The 23,531-nt window shown below is 37.2% G+C and overlaps 1 protein-coding gene across 1 annotated transcript in view; it reads right to left on the bottom strand.

Moving 5' to 3' along the window:
* Nucleotides 1–6,178: 6,178 nt before the first annotated feature.
* The window catches only part of COL21A1 (collagen type XXI alpha 1 chain), a 118,902-nt gene continuing 101,549 nt past the window's right edge, over nt 6,179–23,531 (bottom strand). The window contains exons 21-30 of the mRNA XM_087775182.1: nt 22,363–22,416; nt 21,771–21,842; nt 17,157–17,192; nt 16,413–16,457; nt 14,314–14,346; nt 10,558–10,704; nt 10,424–10,478; nt 9,935–10,135; nt 8,363–8,440; nt 6,179–7,608 (exon numbers count right to left, since the gene is read on the bottom strand). Of these exons, the coding sequence (XP_087631308.1) occupies nt 7,421–7,608; nt 8,363–8,440; nt 9,935–10,135; nt 10,424–10,478; nt 10,558–10,704; nt 14,314–14,346; nt 16,413–16,457; nt 17,157–17,192; nt 21,771–21,842; nt 22,363–22,416 (909 nt within the window). The 3' untranslated portion in view covers nt 6,179–7,420. The remainder of the gene's footprint in view (nt 7,609–8,362; nt 8,441–9,934; nt 10,136–10,423; nt 10,479–10,557; nt 10,705–14,313; nt 14,347–16,412; nt 16,458–17,156; nt 17,193–21,770; nt 21,843–22,362; nt 22,417–23,531) is intronic.

Here is a 23,531-nt window from a genome sequence, read left to right as displayed (position 1 = left end):
CTTGAAGAATCATGCCCCAGTTAGAAGACAGCTTTTTTTTTTCCTTCATCTGTCAGGTAGCATTACATTTTTCAACAGTTCAAGAAAGTTATTATTTTGAAACACGGTTTTTAGGCATTATCACCTTTTTGCATGATATTTAATATGTGATTTCAATGTGTCACAGAGATACCACGAATTTTTTTCATGCTTTAAAAAAGGAAAAACTGAAAACAACAAATGGAACACTCTCTGGAATTTATGAGGTTCCAACATGAGAAAGATACTTTTTGCAGACAATATGGACATATGATGCTGTAACAGTTACACGGCTAAATCTTCTGATGAATTCTCGGCTACCTTTTCCTTAAGTGTAAGAATACTATGTACTTTTACCAGTGATAAGAGGAAACTTGTCAAAAAGTGACAGAAAATCAATACAGAGCACTTAAATAGTTCTTTAAGCCTATGGCAGACAACCAAGGAGCCTCCAATCCGCCAATATACCTTCTGGAGAGCTAGCTGAGTGGCCAGACACCACTTCTGGAAAAACATCTTCTAATGCTTGCATCTTTTGCCAAGAAAGGAAAGAATAACACAGAATAATACAATATACTGGAACATTACCAGAATATTTCTTTGTTACCAAAAAGCACTTTATGCAAATACAGTAAATACTGGGAGGGGGAAGATGCTTGTAAAGGAAAACTCAGTAATCACATAGTAATGATTTTCTCATTGTAAAAATGGACTTAGATTCTCCAGGGTACATAGATGATGTCCTCTATGAGAAAATCTTGCTTATCAACAGAAGAAAATAACCCACAAACATTTTTTTAATATTAATTCAAGTTTTAAACATTTCAACAGCATCACAGAAGGCAATAGTTCTTAAAATGGTTTACTGTCTCTGCTGAATATGGAATAATGAGATGTATTTTGATTTATCATCTATGTTTTCCCCCTACAGGAAAATATTATAGTCTCTTTTCACAGGGGTTTGATTCAATCTGTGTGAACTATAATGACAGATCCTGACTGTGTTCACTGCCAGGCCAACCAGATGCACTGATAAGAAATTTCATTTTAATGCACCTTGTGTTTTCTGAGAAAGGAGATTCTCTAGTTCTGAAAGATGCACAGTTAATGATTCTCAGCTCCTCCTCTAAGAGGGCAACCAACCTTGAAATATACTGGCTAGACCTAAAGCTGACAATGACACCTTGGCTCTGAAGCAGTAGCAGGATTGTGATAGCTCAGTTCTTAGAAGAAGACTAGATTTTATTCTTTTAGTTTTTCATTTTTAACTGGAAGACTGATATCTTTCAGTTAAACAAATGAAAAACTGAGAACCATACATACACATACATATACACACACACACATATATATTCACCAAATAAATCTGCACATGTGGAAGCCATCTGTGACATCTGGTCTTTTACTAAATTATATACATGTATATACAGAGACATCACTCCATGTGTATTTACTCCAAACTTCCCTAAGAAGATCATGATTCTCAGAGGTGCAAATTGCTGAGCTCCATACGCCACTAAACTTTCATTAAGAAATTCACTTCCCACAGTAACACTTTGCAACTCTCCATCTTTATGCCCAGGTACATGCGTCAGTATCTAAGAGGCAACAGCAATCAATGACCATAGTAAAGCGATAAATTTTAAATCCATTTTACACACAGAGAGATATTATGGGTTGAAGCTGTATTCAAAATTCAGTGTAGTGAATTGTAGTTCCTCTACTGACCCCAACAGGCACTCGATCAACCAGGGAGTCTATTTTTTAATTCAAGGTCACACAGCAAGATGCTACTGAAAAAAAGTCCAGAAATTCTTTTTGCATCTTACCCTCTGCTTAAAAATTACCCCAAGATCCAATTTTAAAGACTATCACCAGGAGAGTAAGTAAATGTCAGTTAACAGAGTTTCTCCTAACTGTTTCCAGACAATATCTGGTAGTTAGATGGTGACATGCTTCACAGTGATTTTTTTTATTCACAGCTTCTGATTGCAGATCAACACCCACAAGAACCTCATATAGTTTGCATGAATAATAAATAAGAGTCTCTCTCCTGTGGATCATTAATCTGATAATACTCAAGTTTATACCATTTGTTTAACCTCTTACTTCAGAATTAGTTGAAGATCTGGGAAAAATATTCATATTCTCAGTTAAAGGATCCAATCAAGATATGATCTTGAACACACCTACATTTACTGTATCATCCCATTATATCAAATGAAGTCAGAAAATTAAATGATTTGTGAAGTCAGCTAATTCTGGGTTGATAAAATCTTATAAGGAGCAATAATCTAGGCTCCTTCCTAGGCTGTAACATGTGCTTTTCAATGGGATGCAAGACACTTGCTAATAGTTTCTGGCTATTTAATCATGTAGAACTAGGTTTTCAAAGTGTTTGTCTTCATTTAAATAAGCTACATTGCTATTAGCTCTCAAAGAGGCACCTGCACAGGTTAGATGGTTAGCATTTCCTCTGGAAAATTCCAACTTGTCAAACACAAATCCTTTTTGTAGAAATGTGACAGGTTCACAGACTCAAATTCAGAGCAAAATACCAAAGATGAAGCAGTACTGAAGCTCAAAGCATCCAAACTGCTGTTACGGCAAATAGATTTAGCTTCAAATCTCCTTTGGCAGATCAAGGGTTTGAAGTTTGTTCTACATTCAGTGAAGCATCTAAATTATTTATTTTTCAAAGTCAGTCTTTCTTACTATCTTATTATATAAAGTGAAATATCTGCAACATGAGATTTTGCTTCAAAGCTGTAACAAAGACATGCACTAGCTGAGCCTGTACTCTTTGAGCAGCGCTGTACAGAAATACTGATGCTAGGCCAGACTGAACTACCTTAGATACCAGAAAGAGTGGAGGAAAAGTCAAAAGCTCTCTTCTATTTGCATAGACAAAGAAAAAATTAAGACAAATGTTCCTTAGCTGCCTCCCAAGATGATAACCAGAAGAACAACCACCTCGAGTGTATGTATACCAATGCACGCAGCCTGGGGAACAAACCGGAGGAACTGGAGCTCTGCGCCCAGTCAGAAAGTTATGATATCACAGGAATAACTGAAACATGGTGGGACAACTCGTATGGCTGGAGGATCACAATGGATGGCTATAGGCTCTTTTGTAAAGACAGGCAGGGAAGAAGAGGAGGAGGAGTCACGCTCTATGTTAGGGAGAACCTTGAATGTACAGAAGTCAACTACGGCAATTGTGGAAGCCCTATCTAATGCCTCTAGGTCAAGATCAGAGGGGTCATCTCCAAGGCGGATCTTACAGTAGGCATTTGCTACCGACCTCCAAACCAAGACGATAAAGCCAACGAAGAAGTATTTGGGTCACTTAAGCAAGCTCAGGTCAACAGAGCCTGGTTCTTATGGGTCACTTCAACTATCGGGACATTTTTTGGAAGAACAATACAGCAGCTCACATGTCATCCATCAAGTTCCTGGAATGCGTAGAGGGCTGCTTCCTCATACAAATTTTAGATGTGCCAACCAGGAATGAGGCACTCCTGGATTTGCTACTCACAAACCAAGAAAACCTGCTTTGTAATAGCTCGGTTAGCGATAGCCTTGGCTGCAATGCTCACATTATCCCAAATGCGGGGTTGTTTGCCCAGTGTGCAGACGCCAATTAGCACACAGAGCCGAGGTATTTTATTCCCTTCACATTTGAGCAAAGATGGGTGCTAGGTGGCAGTTCCACAAATCTAGCACCCCTTTGTACAAAACTACAGCATATTTATCCTGCTACATGATTAGTATAAATCCACCCAAATTTACACTTACTGGTTAGGGATTAACATTTCATACACTGTTAGTTTACTGTATTTAAATTAGCCTCACTTGCTATGTAAATTAGCACACATGGTCCTTTCGGGGGGGGGGGGGGGGGCAAGTCTTTTCGGTCCTGAATTGAGTTGGTGGCTGCAATCTCCCCTTGCTGCATTTACCTTTCACCCAGTTACTGCAGAGATTCTAACTGGACACAAGAGGAAAATTTTTTACAATGACAACAATCAGCCAATGGAATAATCTCCCCAGGGAAGTGGTGGATTCCCCAGCATTGGGCACTTTTAATATTCAGCTGGACAGGGTGCTGGGCCATCTTGTCTAGAATGTGCTCTTGCCCAGAAAGGTTGGACCAGATGATCCTTGAGGTCCCTTCCAACCTGGTATTCTATGATTCTACGAAGATACAGGTTTCCAATTAAGGGAACAATAAAATGAATAAGAAAATAAGGTATATGAGAGGTATTTATATGGAAATATTGGCATAGGTAAAAAGTGGATTGTTTCGAGAACTGGTTTTTTGATCGACAATACTTTTTTCTGTAGTGACCTTGACACAAAATGTAGGAGCATGCTAATGAAGACTGGATCAAAAGAAAGCAGGATCAGAGCACAAGAGGAATTAGTTTGGAATTAGAACAGTAAAAAAACTCCGAAATCCAGTGCTACATACTGCAAGCTTATACACTTAAGAACTAATAAGCATAGCTACTTTGAGGGCCCCTCCAGCTTGAATTGCCCTATCCTACAGGAGCTCATCAGCTACAAAAAACAGAAGAGGGAGTAGATCTGGGTAAGACTAGTTCATCAGAGACCTACGTGATTCTTATATAACTTACCCGAGAATTAAGAAAATGAGAAGCTGAACAGAGCTACATGCTTTGAGTAAGTATCAACATCACCGAGGTGCAACTGAGGTTCCTTACTTAGAATTATGGACATATTTCTAGAATGACTCATTCCCCCTCAAAAACTGAAGCAGAGAACTACAAGGACGAACAGGCAGTGGAGAGCCTTTCAAACAGGTGGAAAAGAAAAGGTTTGATTGCCTAACGTAGCGGATGACAGGCTGTCAGGGAACACTGTTTTTCTAAAACATGCCAAAAGAAAAGGACTAACTCAAGCCAAAGGCAACGTTAGCATAAGAATGAAGGTATATAAAATGGCCATTAATAGACACAGACTGGAAATTACATATAGATCCTCAGAGTCATTCAGAAACAACCCTCCAATAGGACTAATGGGGTGACAAAACCACCACTACTTTTAAAATTGAAGCTTGATATATGTGTGAATTTGATCAAATGAAATCATAACCTAAGCTACCAATCAGACTGGCTGATAAATCAAGACTTTTTTTCCTGTCGAATGAACTACATTAAAATTTTTCTTCCTCTTGATAGAACTGAAATGGTTGGATATAGAAGGAAATGTTTTACCTAAATGAATGCAAAAAAAAGTGAAATATTAAAAAATTTCCAACTTTTCCACTGTATTTCTGATGTGGAAGAATGTATGCGTGTTATTTTAAGTTATAATGAAAACAAATACTGGGATTTTCTACAAGTAAGGAATTCTGGTTTTCTGTTTGTATTCGCTGCAGTCAGAGGTCCTTCTGACTTGCTCTTTTTTTTGGTTTTGCTTCTTCCCAGGCTCACCAGTCACACCACCATACATCTTATTGGAAAAGGTGTCTTAAACATGGATTTAAATTAGCATGCAGTGTGGACAGCTCGCAAAGGTTCTACAAACATGCTGGGATCCTGATTCCTTGCTGACATAGTGACATGTTTCACTTCCAGCTCTCAAAAAATAAACAGTGTGAGACTGAATGCAACAAAATAAGAGGTTTCTAGATTCTTTCTTCCACAAATTCAATCAATGTTTGTTCACATGAGCAAAGTCCTACAGTGTGTACCAAGGAACACTGGTCTGGGGAGGAAACTTCATGCACAGCTTCATTTGCCAGGCCCACATCAGTATCTTTCAAGAACGATCTTGGAGGCTTTTCGACTAGGTTTTAGATGCTAATGACTGCACTCTGCTATAACCAAGGCTGTGGTTTGGCTAAGCTACTCACTGCAAGCACCCTTCCACGGGCCGCAGCTCCGGGCAGGCAGCAGCTGCTGGGCACAGTGCAGCTGGCCACTCCGGCACTCCCTGCCCCGCAGGTGGCAGGAGCCCAGCAGGAAGGTGCTGCTCCCAGGGACTGTGCTTTCTCCAGAGGAAATGGAAGGACACTGGGGAAAAAAAGCACAGCTGCAAGGTGGAACTATCCCTCCACGTATTACAGGCACCATTCTTTCCTGCGACACAGGACACAGGCGACTCTTGAAATCACTCATCAAACTACCACCAGTTCTTTACAAAATTTTATTTTACCTTGAATGTCAAGCATATTACCAATCTCTGATAGTAGGACAACAGAAAAACAACACATTAGAAAAAGCCACTTATAAAGCGTTAGTTAAGTTCAATACAAGACTCTGCCTTAATTTAAGAAACGGATTTTAAATTCTCATGGGAACTGTGCCTTCGCTCTTTATGTAAAAGCAAGCAATACACCTCATCAGCAAAGCATACAATGAAAATTACACACAGCTTGCTTAAAATGAAAAAGGAAACATCATAGCAAACATTGCAGCTAGTCAGCCAGCAGTTAGACCTTTCTCCTTGTAAACCTGCTTCTTCAATTTGGCAACTGCCGTCCTTGGGGAGAAACAGCAAAGGGTATATAACTTAATTATGCAGAACTGTTACATTGGGGTCGTGCAAACATTTTTTAATTTTTATTTTTGTCAAATCGTAGCTACAAGCCAGCTATACCAGTTTTTTGTTCTTTTTTATTTTTAATGCTATTTTCATGTAAGTTGGATCACCCACTCGGAACCTTTTGACCTTTTGTAGCTGAAAGTACCATCCGCAATAAAACCTTGGCCTTTCTTGAACCAGTAGGAGTTCTACCCTTGCATTTCACCTTGGTTTTAAGCAAAGAGTTGCATGGCAAAATAGGTGATATTACTTCCATAATAAGTCCAGATATTTCTCTTAATTTACAAAAATCTGATATATGCTTTTGCTCACAGAACACTTGGAGCTATGACATATGAAATGTACACAAGCCAATGAGATTCACACACATATGAAGTCAAAGCCAGCCACATTCTTTCAAAATCAAATACTGTCTATGTTGGCTGCATGTGAAAAATTTCACAGTAATTTATACCTGACCAATACCATTTAAGGCCTAATCCTGCTCCCAGTGGCGTCTCCAGCAATTTTGCAAAGGACTTCAGTGGTAACAGGAGTACGATAGGACACTTAAATACTAAATACCAACTATCATAGTTAATTTTATTCCTATTAAAACTGATGATTCTTTAAAAACACTTGAAATTCAATCGAGGCAAGTTATAAAAAAATTATTGGAGTTTCTCTTCTAAAGGAACATATAACCTTTGGGATCATTACTTATAATGTTTATAATGTCAGAAGTACTTTTGTTCCTGCTTATGGAATTATTGCTGGTCACCTTCCTGAGACTTGAAAGACCATAAAAGACAAGCACCATACCTATTCCCCTAAATTATTGTATCACAAATTAATAATTTGGTCCCTTTCTAAATGGATCTCTCCCCACAATTACACTAAAACATAGTGATGGGTCACAAATTCCAGGGGGTCCAACCGGTCCTGGCATTCCCGGACTGCCACGATCTCCATCTTTACCGGGCTGCCCACGCTCTCCAGGACGTCCTTCCTTACTCATACCCGGGGGACCTTCAGGACCTTAACGACACACATGCAATAAACAAATACATTACAGAGGATTTTTATTAAAATGACAACAAGAGCAAGTATGGACCCACAAACCCCCTGCTCTTTGGTGAGGTAAGCAGATAAAGAAAACTTCATTTTCTGAAAAAGACACTTCTTGTCACAAACTGCTTACGTGCTTATATAACCAACATGATACCTTATTAAGATTTTTTTAAAAAGCATGTGGAAAACACTTTAAACAAAAATAGCTTTTAAAAGAAAATATAAAAATCTACTTTAGTACACTGCTATACTTTATCATATAATCTGGAACCACCATGGCATGAATCAGAGGCCTCCGATTGCTATTCGTTTCTCTGGCTTTGGATCAGGCCCTAATATCTCTTCCAAATGCTCAAATTTGCATTTTGCATGAATACACTGCTGTTAGGAAGAACATTTTCCTTCACTAAGCAATGCTTACAATTCACATGATTATATCAGGGCTCAGTTTTCAGATAATGGCAGACTTCAAGATCCACCTATCAAGAAACAGCAGTCTTGGGTACCACTCTCTACAAGACCTGTCTTATATTAAATAATGCATTATATGACAATTCAAAAGGCATGCAAGAGACAGGCATTAGCCATAAAACATATATGGTAATTAAGATGTGTAAAAACTATCTAAGTTTTTCCAAATTATATCAACATTTTTTCTAGACCACATTTTTTTGGAAATTATTAGCATGCACTGAATCTGCACAGCTGAACCATCCCTCACCTGGAGGTCCTGGAGGGCCTTGGATCCCAGGAACCCCGATTCCTTGATTGCCTTTTGCGCCATTTTTCCCTGGCAGTCCTGTGAATTAGTAAACGCGTATCTTTGTACACTAAGAATATTTTCATCCAATGACTTAGGAAGTCAGTATTTGATACTTATTAAATAAAAAATATAATAGTTCAAAAGCAAATAATGGGATGTAAAATAAGCATTTCCTTGTAACATGTACAGTGTAACTGGGTTCTAAATTATCCTCATTTCTACTGAATTAAGAGCGGACATAGCACCTGTTAAGCAGACAGCCACTATGAGCTGAGGGAACAGATGATTGGCAGTTAAGAAATTTGCTGTTATTGCCTTTCCATAGGCAAAGTTTTTAAGAAGTTGTATGACGCAAGTGTAAGGTATTCACCAAAGTCCCTGTGGAATACAGAATATATAGACAATCTTCCACAACATACGGCAGAATTAAATCTCCACCAAAGAAATACTGAGAGGGGCAAAATATGTACTCTCTTACACTAGTACAACCCAATAAACTCAGTTTCTTCATAGAAACAGATATCTGTTTTTCCAACTCTTATGGAATAGCCAGAACTGTTAGTGACAGCTCCAGAGTGAAACTGCACATTCTCCTATTGGAGATGAAATTATAAAAGCACTACAGACAAATCATCATTACATCCAAAATGAACCTGATGTGCTAGGTCACAGTTAATAAGTCACAAAGGAAGTAAATATTTACCAACCATTTGTCTGCCTACCCTTGACACATTACTCGTTAGCTGTATTTCATACAGCTTTCCTGATTATTTTGATGGTATAGGAAAGACAGTTGCTGCTGGGACCGGTTACCAAGTTACAGACTTCACCCAGTCTCTTGGTCCAGTTCCAGACTATATATGCCCACTTAACTTAAAGTCTGCAAATACATCACAGAAATCAGTTGGAATGCTCAGACAGATGAGTTACCTGAAAGCATAAACCTTAGCTTGCCTAAAAAGAAACCAGAACGTTTAAGAAAAGCATAAAGAAAGGAGTAAAAAAACTTATGAGATAAAAAGAAAAAAGGAGAAAACTCTAGGAAATCAGGGGGAGTATAAAGGTTGTCGCACGCCAAAAATCAGCCTACAGGGTAGCAGATAGTAAATAGCCAGTGAATAAATACTGTTCTTTAAAACAGCAGAAATAAGGAAGTTTGGAAGAAAAGAAACGAGAAAACATGGAAATTCATTGACATTCATGTCTAAGCATATTTGATCTAAAAAAATTAATCTAAATGCAGTTAAAAACATTTACATGAGACTAAGAACTCTCTAAAAAGATCAAAACAAAGTCTGACTACAGTAGAACTGAACACTAGCTATCTTGTTGCATTCTTGTATTTTCTCTTCTTCTGACATGGGCTCTTCATAAGTGGTGCAACATTCACATTGCACCATGTCCTCAGTTACGCTTCATGATACAAACCCAGCTATTTCCTTACTCCACCCTGCACTAATCCCATTCAAAACTGGAAGCAGAAAATGAAGTCATAAAGGCCATTAGCATTGTGACACATGCACGCAGTACCTCTTGTCCCACGAGCCCCAGGGCGACCTGGGATGCCTGTCAGCCCTGGAACACCATCGTTTCCTGGTAAACCAGGAAACCCTCTTGGGCCTTCTGGGCCTCTTGGACCTGGTGGTCCTGGAAGTCCCGGAGAAGCACTTTGGGATTGACAGTGGTTACAGTTTTGTAGCCTTCCACTCTGGAGGATGGCAGGCAACTGGGCTGGAAGAATTCACACAAAAAATTGCTTAGAGTGTTGTAACAATAAAATATAAAAATATTGCCCCCTAGCCACTAATACAAAAATAGTTTCCTTTCTTTAGAAAATATGATACCTTTAGAAAAAAAGATGGCAAAGTATAGAACCTGTGCTGTGGAAATATATTTAGGAAAACAAGTGATAAATCAGCAATATCGATCTTGCTTTCAAGAAAGCTTCTTTATCATTATCAGGAAACTTCTTTAGCACTTTAAACAAGGAAAGAACAGTAAAGAGGCTTTCAAACTTACTTCTCAGTACATCTGAACACACCTGCCGAATAAATTCTTCTGAAAATTCTCGTGCCTGAATTGAACAGAGAACGGTTAAAAGAAGGCATGCATTTGTTTGGGGTTTTTAAGGTACCTTAAGGTCCTATACATACAGGTTTTCCGTCTGATCCAGGTGGTCCCGGGGGTCCTCTATCTCCTGGCTGACCTCTGAGACCAGGAGGTCCAACCAAACCCTGGATACCAGATTCTCCTTTTTGCCCATTGATGCCTCGAATGCCTGGATCTCCTTTCTCACCTTTCTGGAATGAAAGCCAACAAAAAGACAATTGTATCTCCACAGACCATTTGGAAGCTAAGTAGCACCAAGCAAATATATTTTGAGAAAATCTTCTTTGATGATCTTCATAAAAGGAATGTAAGTTGTTACTGAAAACTAACTTGATACTGATGAGATCTATTTCACTAAAACGTAGTGAAGTTTTCAGATTCTTTAGTAACTGTTTCAGATAAAATTATAAACCAAATATAACTAGAAATAAATTACCGTTATATATTTTTTTTAACTTTAAGGACCCATTCTACTAACTAATTAACATAAAACAAAATAGTCTTCCTTATCAACATATGGAAGGAAAGGCTTCATTCACTTTTTCATGATAAGTAGATAATTTGTTACAGTACATTAAAATCCTTAGAAGGCTGGAAAAATTAGAAGTGAAATTCTGGCATCACTGAAGTTCTTGGCAAACATACTATAATAATCAAGACTTCTACCCTATGTCTGTAGTGTATAAGACAGAAGAAAAAAATAGTTTGATTTCAGTTAGGGGTTTTTTGTTGTTTTTTTCTGACTTCATTTATTCCCCATATGATTGATAAAAACTGTAGTCCTTTTGCTTCGCTGGAAAAGGTTAAAATAATACTGCAAAGTATTTTGATATCTCTTCATCAAAGCAATGGTTCTCCTATGTATGGAATTACCTACTGCAATAGTTCATGTGGAACTCCTTCCCTATGCTGGAGCCAACAAAACATCAGTACAGTGTAATTTGGTACGTACCCAAGATTAAAGTTAGTATACTATGCTCCCTGATGAATTTTTTCCTTCCATTTTTGCACAGCTTCTGCATAATGTTATCAGTTGCTTCGAAATTTTCATTCGTTCTTTCCAACTATTTTAGATGGAATTATGGAAACAAGGCAGCAGGATTGCTATATATGACAAAACTCACTGGAGCAAATAATGCGAGTTTAAGAAGCACTCAGGCATACAGTCTTCATAGACTGACACTGAATTTTAAATTATGGCATTTATATTACTTTGTATCATTCTACATAGTAATCATCAAAATTCTTTACATCAGAAAAATTCAAAGCTTTCTGGCTTGGACTGAATTAGTAACAATGCCCAGAGTTCTCCACATGAATTATTACAGGGTAGCAAGCTTCAAATTCAGTATAGGATTACTCAGTTTTATGCAGAGAGCTAGCCACTAAAATAAGGCAGGTAGTTTTTCCTCTTAAAAAAAAAAAAGAGAAATGAGACAAAATGTGACAGATGTCAGTCAAGATCCTGAGTACTACTGAAAAGATGGTCCACCAGTAAGATGCCATGCATGAACTGAACAGCAGTCCATAAACTCTTCCCACTACAAAAGTTATACGCTAATTCAGAACTGACTTTTTCCAAGGTTGTAATTGTATTTTATTTTCTTGATACTGTCAACTTGAATGTTGTAGTCATAAAGAATTGATACTCTTAGTTACACCATGTAGATTTGTACTTATTCATTTCTATTGCATAACTACAAATGTTTTTTTCATTTAACAGGGTCGGCAAGGCTGAGAGATAAACATATGGAGCATATGTAGCTGCCTGTGGCTATACTAGAAGGTATAAGTGCTGGGATCTGAAAATCATGCTGTTCTTGTAGCTAGAAGTTGTTTTAATTTTAATTACTTTTAAAGCTATGGACTATGTTTATATAAAAGACATCTGATTGTAAGTTGATTTATTTGGACTAAATGTTAAACGGGCTAGAAAGCATTAAGAACCAGTGAAATATTGGGAAAATGGCATCTATTGTAGAAAAACATTACAGGCAAGAAGCCAGTATAAAAACACCAGGACAAAACATTGGAAGCATCAGCACAACTGCCTGCAGAACTTGCCAAAAAGCAAATGAAACTGCTGAGGGAACATTTTCTGCAGTATATCTTGGTCTTGTAATGCTCAGCCACATCCCATGTGTGGCCTTGTTTGTTAACACTTGTTATTGGCAAAGAAAATATAAAAAAGGAAAAGAGCTCAATAAGTGCTGAGAATTACAGACTGAAGAAACTTTTTATTGAGGAGTCAGTGTCTAACAAAAGACAACGTATTTTATAAAAACAGAAAATAAACTAATTTTATAGGTCTCACAAGCAAACACAATGACATTGTTATACCTGAGCATATAGCAAGAGCATTATTAAAAGGATTTTTCAGAAAAAAATTATTGTTACCATGATTTATAATATTTAAAGAGGCTAGTTCAATAATATACAAGGAATCTTTTACCAATTTTGGCAATAATTTAGCAAATCGCATATAAGCAAAACTGTAATTTTAAGTATTTCACAGAACCACAGCAGCATATAGGGCAATTTATATATTTAAATGCATAAAATTATTTTATGATCATAATTGCGCTTCCAAAGAATATGTCTAGTTATTGATATGCAACAATGCTTTAATGAAAAAAGGTTGAACAAAGAAATCTCTAAATAAAGTTGAGGGAGAATTATATTAATGGGACAGTAAGTACCCTGATTTCACTAAATATTGGAATAAATAAAAAATAGCTAACAAATTTAATCTTTTAAATGCTAATTTTTAAACAACATTCAACATGAAGATTAAAAGGTCTGGCCATAAATGTATCTACAGTAGCCAAACACAAGGGGGGGGGGGGAAAAAGGGGCTTCTAAAAATATCCTGCAGAGCAACAAATGCAGTTTCTGACAGACCAAGAGCAGTCCGAGCAGGGTTCCCCTTATGCCCCTCAAGTTTCAGGCTGAGTTGAATTATTCCTGTAAAAACTTAGTAGTAGAGAGACAGAATTCTGCCCTGCATTTTCTGAGTCAGTCTCAAAGACAGAATCCTCTAAAAAAAAAAAAAAAACAAAACAACTTTGTAAAGGCTTCGCTGTATTTCTTTTCATTAGCTTTGAAATAAAGGCACACAAAGAAATCTCACTGGTGAAGGTTAAAACACACAAGATAAATAGTTCAGCTGTGGAAGTCCTTACGGCAGACTTTTATGGAAGCTGAAAGTACAGTATACCAGCACAGTTCAAAAGGAATTAGGCAAAATCAAGATTGACATTAAATGCAATGGTCTTGATCTCTAGCTTAAATCCCCCTCATTTGTTGACTCCCCAAAAGAGTGAAGGTATACAAGAAGAAGGATCTCTGTGTATCCTGTGCCTTGCTTTTGTATCCTGCCCTGCTATTACTGGCTGCTGCTGAACAATGTGGGTAATTTTTATCAAGTATTCTGTATTCTTTTATTAGCTATATTTTTATTTTTCAATGAACTTAGAATCTCTAGATTTTTTTTTCCTTAATTATTTGCTTTCTTCAACCAGCTCCTTCTCGTTTTGTTTGTTTGTTTAATTCTCTTAAAGTATATACTTGGCTTTATTTTTTTTAATCTTTCATTTAATGAAATATGTATTTCACTATGTCTTTTTTTAACTAAAACTTCTTTCTCTTCTCTGATATTTCTCAATTCATTTCTCTTCTGTTGCTTATAGAGATGCAAGTACGGAAATAAGACTGTAACCATACATTTTACAGATCACATAATTTGCAGAAACAAATGGAATAATTTTGTAATACTATATTTGTCATTACAAAATACTTACCTCTCCTCGTTCTCCACTCAATCCTTCTACTCCCTTTAGGAATTAATATGAAAAAAAAAAAAAGGCAAGTTGAGCCAAATTATTTGGAATCAAAAAATAATATTTTTGTCCTTTGTTTTCAAAAATTAAACACAAATGTCAATTTTTAAAGATTCTATGATTGCTATTTGTACAAAAAAACCAAACTGCATTTAAGGATGAAAAATTTATATCATGGTGAATTAACACTTTAGTAATACCTTTAATATCATATACAAAAAGGGTAAATTGGGAATATATCATATGTGCTATAAACAATATATTTTATTAGTGTACAAGAAGTGCATATAGACAAAACCTTATTCACTCTACAAAAGAAATAAAATTTTGTGTTCTAGCAAAAGGAAACTCCTGATTTTACTTGTTTAATACAGTCGTACTAGACAGAAATCAAGTTCAGAGCCTTTGAAATACAAACTCAGTTTGTAAGCCAGATTTTGTATGTTGGCAAATGGTTTTGGTGTAATTTCTGCCAAACGGTTCAATGGTGTTATCGATCATTAAGTTCCATGGCAAGATGGCAGTTCAGCGTAGGCTTTTTCACTTTTCTGACATACTCTTATGGACAAGGCAATCTGTATTCTACCTTGAAGACAGAGAAGCGAAGTCCTGGAGGCTTGAGAAACCTTGGAAGGACTTAGCGCTGTCTACCAGAAGTATGTGAATGATTGATTTTTTGGTTGCTGACCAATATAGATAAGCCTGGGAAACAATTTTAGACCAAGCCTGTATTATTTTTTCAGCTTTCTCAAAAAAAAAAAAGCAAGCAATAGCAATTCAGTTGCGTCATTCTATCTGAAAAAAAATTGTTTTCTTTCACTATCACTTTGTTTTACCTTATGATTTAAATAATAAATATATGAAAAAATTGTCCATTATTTGCAAAAGGAAAAAACAGAAAGTTTAATTTGTAAAATGTTAGAGTAGGACATTACATTTGGTTAAAACCAATTCAAAAATATCTGCTCAGCTTTACTACTGGACTCCTGTCGACCTACATACCCCTGAGAGTGATAAAACTAGCCTAACATACAATCTAGATCCCCTGCCCATGCTCCACTGGAATCAGCTCCTTCTGGCTAGACAGGCAGCTGTATCGATGTCGTAATTCTGAAAAAAGCAACTGTGACTTCCTTCCAAGTCTAGTTTTAGATATGTACCTCTAACAAATACTTCTCTGTTTAGACACAACACGGATTACGTAGTTAACAAGTATTTATAAATACTAACAGTTATTTTCTGTGGTATAACAAGATAGCCAACTATGACACAATCAGAACACACTGGCCCAGAGTTAAAGAGAAACAACTGGATCTCACTGATTTGCAGCTGAAACAGGAAACATCTGTAATTTATGAGCACAGAAGATGTCAATAATGACTCCCAGTATAGTCTAGGAGGTAAAGAACTATATGAAAGTGTAGCATGGTACATGCAAAATCTTAATACCTCAAGCATCACTCATATAACCTTTACACAAAAGCCACTTTGTGCTGTTATCTGCATTTATAACTGTTTAATAAAAATTTTTCATAATTAAGAATTTAATAAAATAATCCAGAAAAATGTACTTCCGGTCTGTTTCTCAAGATATAATATCCCAGAACCACAGAAACCTGTAGGTTGGAAGGGACCACCTTTCAACTTCCTTTTCAGAACAGATCCAGCTAGAGCAGGCTGCTCAGCACCCTGTCCAGACAGGTTTTGCCACAATCTCTGTGAGCAGCCTCCTCCAGTGTTTGACCACCCTCAAAGCAAAATGCTTTTCCCGTATATCAAGTTGGGATTTCCTGCGTTCCAGCTCATGTCCGTTTCCTCTCGCCCTTCCATTGCGCACAGACAAGAAAAGTGTGGCTCCATCTGCTCTATATGTGTTGCATTTGTTATTTTTAAAATACTAAGGTTGTTTAAGAGGTAATTTATATATTATACTATGTAATCATACCACACATAAATATACTTCACCTGATGCAAAGAACTATCCAAGTTGATGGAAGTAATCTTAAGAAACAAATATGAATCATGGCTCTCTTGAACTAGGATCACTATTTTAACAGTACCTGTAAGCCTGGATTTCCTTGTCTTCCTTTTTCTCCTTTCAGTCCCTTCAGAAAAGAAGCACATTTTCTTAAAATATACATTTATCTGGGAGACATAATTAAACTATCAAAAATAACACAAAGAGGTAAACCCTAAAATCTCATCCTAAACGAGGCCCAATCAATCTGAAAAGTTACTCTTCAAGAGTTATGAGCAGACACTGTCAGAAGGATACAATTTCTACTCCAAACACAGAGGAGACAAGTTAGGATCTGAGTAGTGACATGATACTCTTCTTTTTCTTGTAGGTATTTCCATGACTTTTAGATAGCAAGGAGGAAAATCCCACTGGTTATAATACAGCAGGTGGGCAGAGGCCAGGTGGCGTTACTTTGACTATGAGCATTTATGTGATCCCACAGTGCCTGGGGCAGGCAGGGACAGAACCCGTGCCGGGACAGTGCTGGGTCATGGCCCAGACCCTCGGGCAGCAGCACGACCCACATCCCCAAGCCCGCACCATTGCTAGGACCACACAGCTCTGCACCAAACGTCAATAGCCTGCTCAGCCCCAGAAATGCAGCTGGAAATTCATACTGGGCATACTGAGAAGTTTTCCTTGAAGAAGAGTTAGGGCTCAGTGCTGCTATACTTCAAGCAAACCTTCTGTGGAGTTTAATCTTAAAAAAAGCTCCTGAATTAACACCTAAGACTTGTGTTAATAGTGTTGCCAGATGATTTCATTAGAAACAAAGTTGATATACCTGGATACCACTTTCACCTTGGTTTCCTTTGTCCCCCTGTAAAATATGAGAAGAAAAGTCTCCATTGTAACATGATTCATCTCAAAGACATGTAGTCTGTGTTTTAATTTAACACAGTAAATACAAGAGAAGCATCTAATAGCTTTTATTTATACTGAATGAAAACAAATCTCTTCATCCCCATGTACACAAACACTAAGAAAAGTACAGAAAGTTATATTAAGAAGGGAATCTGTCATAGAAAGAACTATAAAAAAGAAAAGTGGCTACTCATACACCAAGTTAAAATTAAAAAATACAACATAATGAGGTGGCAAATCCAGCAGGATTTTATCCACTCAGTGTATGGGAGTGGAGAGGATCTAGGCAAGGAAGGGGGGCAGTATTTCTGATGGGTTAAATTTCATCTGAATGCTAACCACTAAGTATGCTTGCCTTCCCCCACAGAGAATAGAGTATAAATAATCTCTGTAACACTTACTATAAACCCATTGAATGCAGAAGTTATACATGAGACACCAAAGAAAAAAATATTTTTTTTAATCAGAAAAAAAAAAAAGTTTAAATTTAATCAAAACTGTGTAAGGACTAAGTTCCACTTCCACCCAGTCCTTTTGACTTTCATTGAAATGTTTATAGTAAATAAACATTAGTGGGGTGACTGGCAATCAGATGGTGAAAATGGTACTTAAAAGGCAGGTAGGTAGGTTTATCGAGTTGTCTGAACACCATCTAATTGACGCTGGAGAGAAACAGGCAGCTCTTGAAACCTATTCATGCCAATTAATGACAGAGGTATAAAATATGTACTCCCAGAACATGCCTCTCTCTCATCCTTGACTGAAAAAGAAAAAGTTATGGGAGATGGCTCCTGCCCTAACTCTGACCTCTTCAATCAGTGTGACTCTGTTTAAATGGACATGAATCAAAATGCTGGGCCAAGAATATAGCAACTTATGAAACAAAAAAGATCTGGGGAGGTGCGGGGTCCAAAACTGCATTTAATAAAGAAAATAATGAGAATGGAGGTTTTTTGATCTGTTTTGCCAGTTTTCTTGGAAGAGCCAAACGTGTGTGTTTGGTTGTTTTTTGAAAGAGAGAATGTTTAGTTAAATGCTAAACAGTAGTAAAGAGGAGATTTTGGCCATGGCAAATATTTTCCTGACTGAAAATCCCAGAACATAAGAGGGTACTGATGCCAGCTATATTTGGTTGTATTGTACTTGAATGTAAAATATTTGGTTTGGTTTCAAGTTTTAAAATAAGCTATAGCTGAAAGGCTTCATTTTTACTGTCAGATGCCCAAACTGCACTTTTTTTTCCTGAATAATTCATGAGTTTGTCATACTTATGACTTGTAACTCCAGTTAACCAGCAATATATATTCTGACTTGCATCTTTTCTATAAAATGGATAATGACTTTTGCAAAACCTTATTCAGTTTAAAATTTAGAGAGGTTCCATAAATTTTAACAAAATCTTCCTTCTTAAAATCAGTATTACTGTCTTGGCACATGTACCTTACATGACCCTTAGATATTGAAACTGAATATATGGTGATAATGAAACTAATTGAACTATTGTTATGACTCTGACTCAACTCAAGTCACACTTCCGTTGGGCTTCAGTACATTTTGAAAGACTTAAGCCAAGAAATCTTTGTCCTTATGCACTCTGGAAATCACTGTTTTGAAACTGGTCAGAAGACTAATTTTTCTATATCTTGTCTTGGAAAATGGAACTCGGGTTCCATTATCTCATTTATCTGAGATCATCTAAATTTGGATCATTCTCTAGCCTCCATTGACCAGGGACTTGCTTCAGTTGTCTAAACACAGGCATTTAAGATGCTCTAGGCAACACAAGGCATCCCCATATGTGTCTACTGACATCGGAAATACTCTAGCATACCTAAGACATCCATACATGGCTGGCATATATGACACTGGACATACAGAAAACCTGTGCCCTTCTGGAGCAGAAGCTGAAGTCTAGTGGATTACCTCTGCATGGGATTTTCATAAAACTTTAAATACAACTCCACCCTTCTAACTTACTGCTTCTTTACCCTTCAACCTTTCTTTCCATAGTGAAGTACCTGATTCAATTCTATTTCTGTAATGCCTTTTTATGAAGGGCTTCATCCTTCAAAAGGTGCTCCTCTACATTGCTGGTAATACTACACAGATGCATCATCATTTTTTACTAACTGTTTATTTCTGACACCTGACCTGAGCTTCCTTTGATTTTTTGTCTATTCTGAAATCTGTAATTTGAATACTTAATGGAGAAATCTTTGCCTAGTTGAGACTCCAGTATTTCCCAGGAAACATTGCTAGATTTCAAACACAAGTGTCAGATACATTACCTAAACACACTTAATTTATTTTTATACCATTTTTTTCTATATATTCAAATTGGAAGTTATTATTAAATCAGTTCAAATATAATTTATAATTTGATTTAACTTATTAATTTAATTGTATTCATTTAATTAATTTAAAATTATACTAAATTGTTAAATTTAAAATTTACATTTAAGTATTAGATTTGGGTTGATAGGAAATATAGCAACATTTTTAGCCTCGACAACTTGTTGCTTGAATGAATATCTAGTTTGAATAGTTGCAGGTAAAGCTTGTTAGTTATAGTAAACCATATCCTAAGGAAACATGACTATCTGTTCCATGACATCAGATTACTTATATTGCTCCAAAGAAACAGTATAACATTAAAATAAGTTTTATATTTGTATATGCCAATTAAGAAACTCACTGTAAAAAAAAATTCTTTGTCATGTTTTCCCACAAAAATACAATACAATAAAATAATGAAAGTAATAGCAGTACTCTTTATCTTGCAAAGTAATGAAATATTTAATTTTCAGGATGCACATATTATTGCTTTAAAAGTGTCCAGAATAAAGCAATCTTAATTAAAATTTAGACTAAAAATGTAATGGATACAAGTCAGAGCTTCAGTTACAATTAGAATTAATTGATTTATAGCAATGGAACTGATTTGACTTCAACCACTTTTGAACCATGAGAGCTGACAGGTGTTCAACCCTGAAATTCTCCTCAAATCATGTTATCGAAAACTACAGTGAATATTTTTTCTCCAGCTGTTTCAAATAAACATGTAGTGTTTCCTTCACATAAATTTGCCTAATAGCATATGTAAAGTATAAATTCTTGGTTCTTCTCTGTTTCTTGGTTAAGTTACATAGAAGAAAGGTGCTGTCCCAAAAAAACATCATCTAGAAAACACAACTCTGTTAAGTTATTTGTAGTTACCCACAGGGCACGAAGAGTAATGATTTTCAATTACTTGTAATTTTCAGGTTCTTAAATCCCATTCTATAGACAAAGCATAGCTGATTTTGCCTCAAGAGACTCAGTTCACACTCCAGTGAGTTCTGTGAGTTATAGTAAGATAAAAATAAGTCAGTATTTTAAAACAAGAAATATTCTAGGGGCTTTCCAGCTTCCAGTCAAACAAAAAGTTCTGCCTTATTGGCTGAGACAAAACTGAGAGGTTTCAATCACACAGGAGATTTTTAGTAGAATGCTGTCATCTTGTAGATGCCCTAGGAAAGCATTTAATGTAACATTAAGTACAGCTTTAAGTTATGCAAAAAGCTGTGTGCCTGAATTTCAAAACATATCAAAGAACAACACTGCCTATAATCTTTCAACCTGGGACTCCTTAAAGACATGTGATTGTCAGAAAATCCTACATACCTACACTATAAAAATAAGGATGCCTGTCCAGGTAAGTCAAACATCAATATGAAATTTTACAATGTGTTCACAAAACAGTTCTTCAGCAATGAAGAATTTCAGCATAACCATCTCTATAGCAGTGTTTGATAGATGTAAGGCTGCACCAAGAGATGGTGAGATCCTTAAAGGCATGATCTTTATAAGAACTCAGTACGCAAGAGAAATAAACATGGGTTCTTGTCTGAAAAGAGGAAACAATTTTCAACCTGTACAGTAGAGGTAGGATCCATCTAATTTAACTTTTGCCACCTAACATTTCAACATTTAATTTAGCTAATTGTCTAGGCTTCAGCTACAGCCAAAGAAAAGCATAGAGATGTGAATTAATGACTCCCCAAGGAGCTCAGACTCTCTCAGCTAAATATGGAGAGAACCCAGACAGCTTGGTTAGATCAGATAACTCTTAATTGCTAAGGCTAACTGAGCTGTATCTGTCCCAGCTGCCCAGGGTTAATTGCTCCACTTCTTATGGGAGCTCCACAAAAGACTTTGTACAATAGACTTTATAGATGTAGCACTTGCTATAAGATATAAGACTAAGTGAATATAGAATCATGGGTCATACAGTTATGTACTATAATTCACAATGGAAACTGCATTAACACCTATGCCGTAGCATTTTATGGTAACAGTTTCTTCATCTTGGCCATTCTCTCCTCCCTATGAAAAATGCTTGTGTTTCTAAAGAATGGGACTTCCAAAATATACCAACTATTCTCTAATGATAATGATGTATTTAGAAAAAGGATTTCCTTTAATAATGATCACTTATAAGAAAAGCACTTCTAATAAAAGATGTAATTAATGTAAAAATGGAAAAAATACTTACCTTTATACCCTGGGTACCAGGAATGCCTGGGTAGCCTGGTTCACCTGGAGCACCTGGTAATCCTAGTTCTCCCTGAGTAATACAATAGTTCTGTCAGTGATGTGCTGTGTGTAAAAACATATATTGCATGTTTTCTCAAGGTCACATGATATGCTTTGGCTACGATATTTAGAAATTTTATAACTGAGGATGATTCATATGTCTGGAGGATTTGTGAAGGGATGTTGAATACAGAGAAGCCACAAAAGGGATTCCTAATTCTTAACTTTAGTTCTCTGGTATCTTTTTTAATTGGCTTTTAATACAGTTGATGTTGATTTTTCAAAATTACACAAATAAAACTGTCTGAAGTAATGGCATTGTTTGCAGTTTTTACCTTCCTGAACAGCTGACTTACATTGCCTAAAATCTAGTATAAAATTAGTAAGAATAAGCCATCAAATGGATTCTGAAGCGATTTTATGTTAACTACTGTTTTATTTTGAAACAAACTGCCTTGCAACTAGTCATGGAAAGTCATGGAAAATCAGTAAATCATGGAAAAGTAAATCAATCCCTCCTTTAACTAGAATACTTCCAGATTTATATTTACCTTGGCTCCTGATGATCCTGGTTTCCCCTGTATTCCAGGTTCGCCTTTATCACCCTATATAACAATGTAAGAGTGTGGCTGATATATCAATATGTTTTCATAGAATCACAGAATCATAGAAGCGTTAAGGTTGGAAAAGACCCTGAAGATCATCAAGTCCAACCGTTAACCTAGCACTGCGAAGTCCACCACTAAACCATGTCCTCAAGCACCATGTCTACCTGTCTTTTAAATACCTCCAGGGATGGAGACTCAACCACTTCCCTGGGCAGCCTGTTCCAATGCCTGACTACCCTTTTGGTGAAGAAGTTTTTCCTAATATCCAACCTAAACTTCCCCTGGCGCAGCTTGAGGCCATTTCCTCTCGTCCTGTCGCTTGCTACTTAGCAGAAGAGACCGACCCCCCCCTCACTACAACCTCCTTTCAGGCAGTTGTAGAGAGCAATAAGGTCTCCCCTCAGCCTCCTCTTCTCCAGACCAAACAACCCCAACTCCCTCAGCCGCTCCTCATAACACTTGTTCTCTAGACCCTTCACCAACTTCGTTGCCCTTCTCTGGACACACTCCAGCACCTCAATGTCCTTCCTGTAGAGAGGGGCCCAAAACTGAACACAGTATTCGAGGTGCAGCCTCACCAGTGTGAGTACAAGGGCATGATCACTTCCCTAATCCTGCTGGCCACACTATTTCTGATACAAGCCAGGATGCTATTGGCCACCTTGGCAACCTGGGCACATTGCTGGCTCATATTCAGCCAGCTGTTGACCCGCACCCCCAGGTCCTCTTCCACCAGGCAGCTCTCCAGCCACTCCTCCCCAAGCCTGTAGTGTTGCGTGGGGTTGTTGTGACCCAAATGCAGGACCTGGCATTTAGCCTTGTTGAACCTCCTACAGCTGGCCTCAGCCCATCGATCCAGCCTGTCCAGATCCCTCTGTAGGGCCGTCCTGCCCTCCAGCAGATCAACACTCCCGCCCAACTTGGTGTCGTCTGCAAATTTACTGAGGGTGCACTCAATCCCCTCGTCCAGATCATTGATAAAGATATTAGACAGCACGGGCCCCAATACTGAGCCCTGGGGAACACCACTTGTGACCAGCCACCAACTGGATTTTTTTGTCGTATGTGGTATGAATAGCAAACATAAACAGATACTGCTGGGAAACTGGATT

The sequence above is a fragment of the Nipponia nippon genome, unplaced genomic scaffold (assembly GCF_047370975.1).
Source record: "Nipponia nippon isolate SJK-2023a ecotype South Korea unplaced genomic scaffold, ASM4737097v1 scaffold_4, whole genome shotgun sequence".
Classification (NCBI taxonomy): domain Eukaryota; kingdom Metazoa; phylum Chordata; class Aves; order Pelecaniformes; family Threskiornithidae; genus Nipponia; species Nipponia nippon.
The sequence above is the reverse complement of the archived record's forward strand: the minus strand, read 5'-3'. Positions and strand labels throughout refer to the sequence as shown.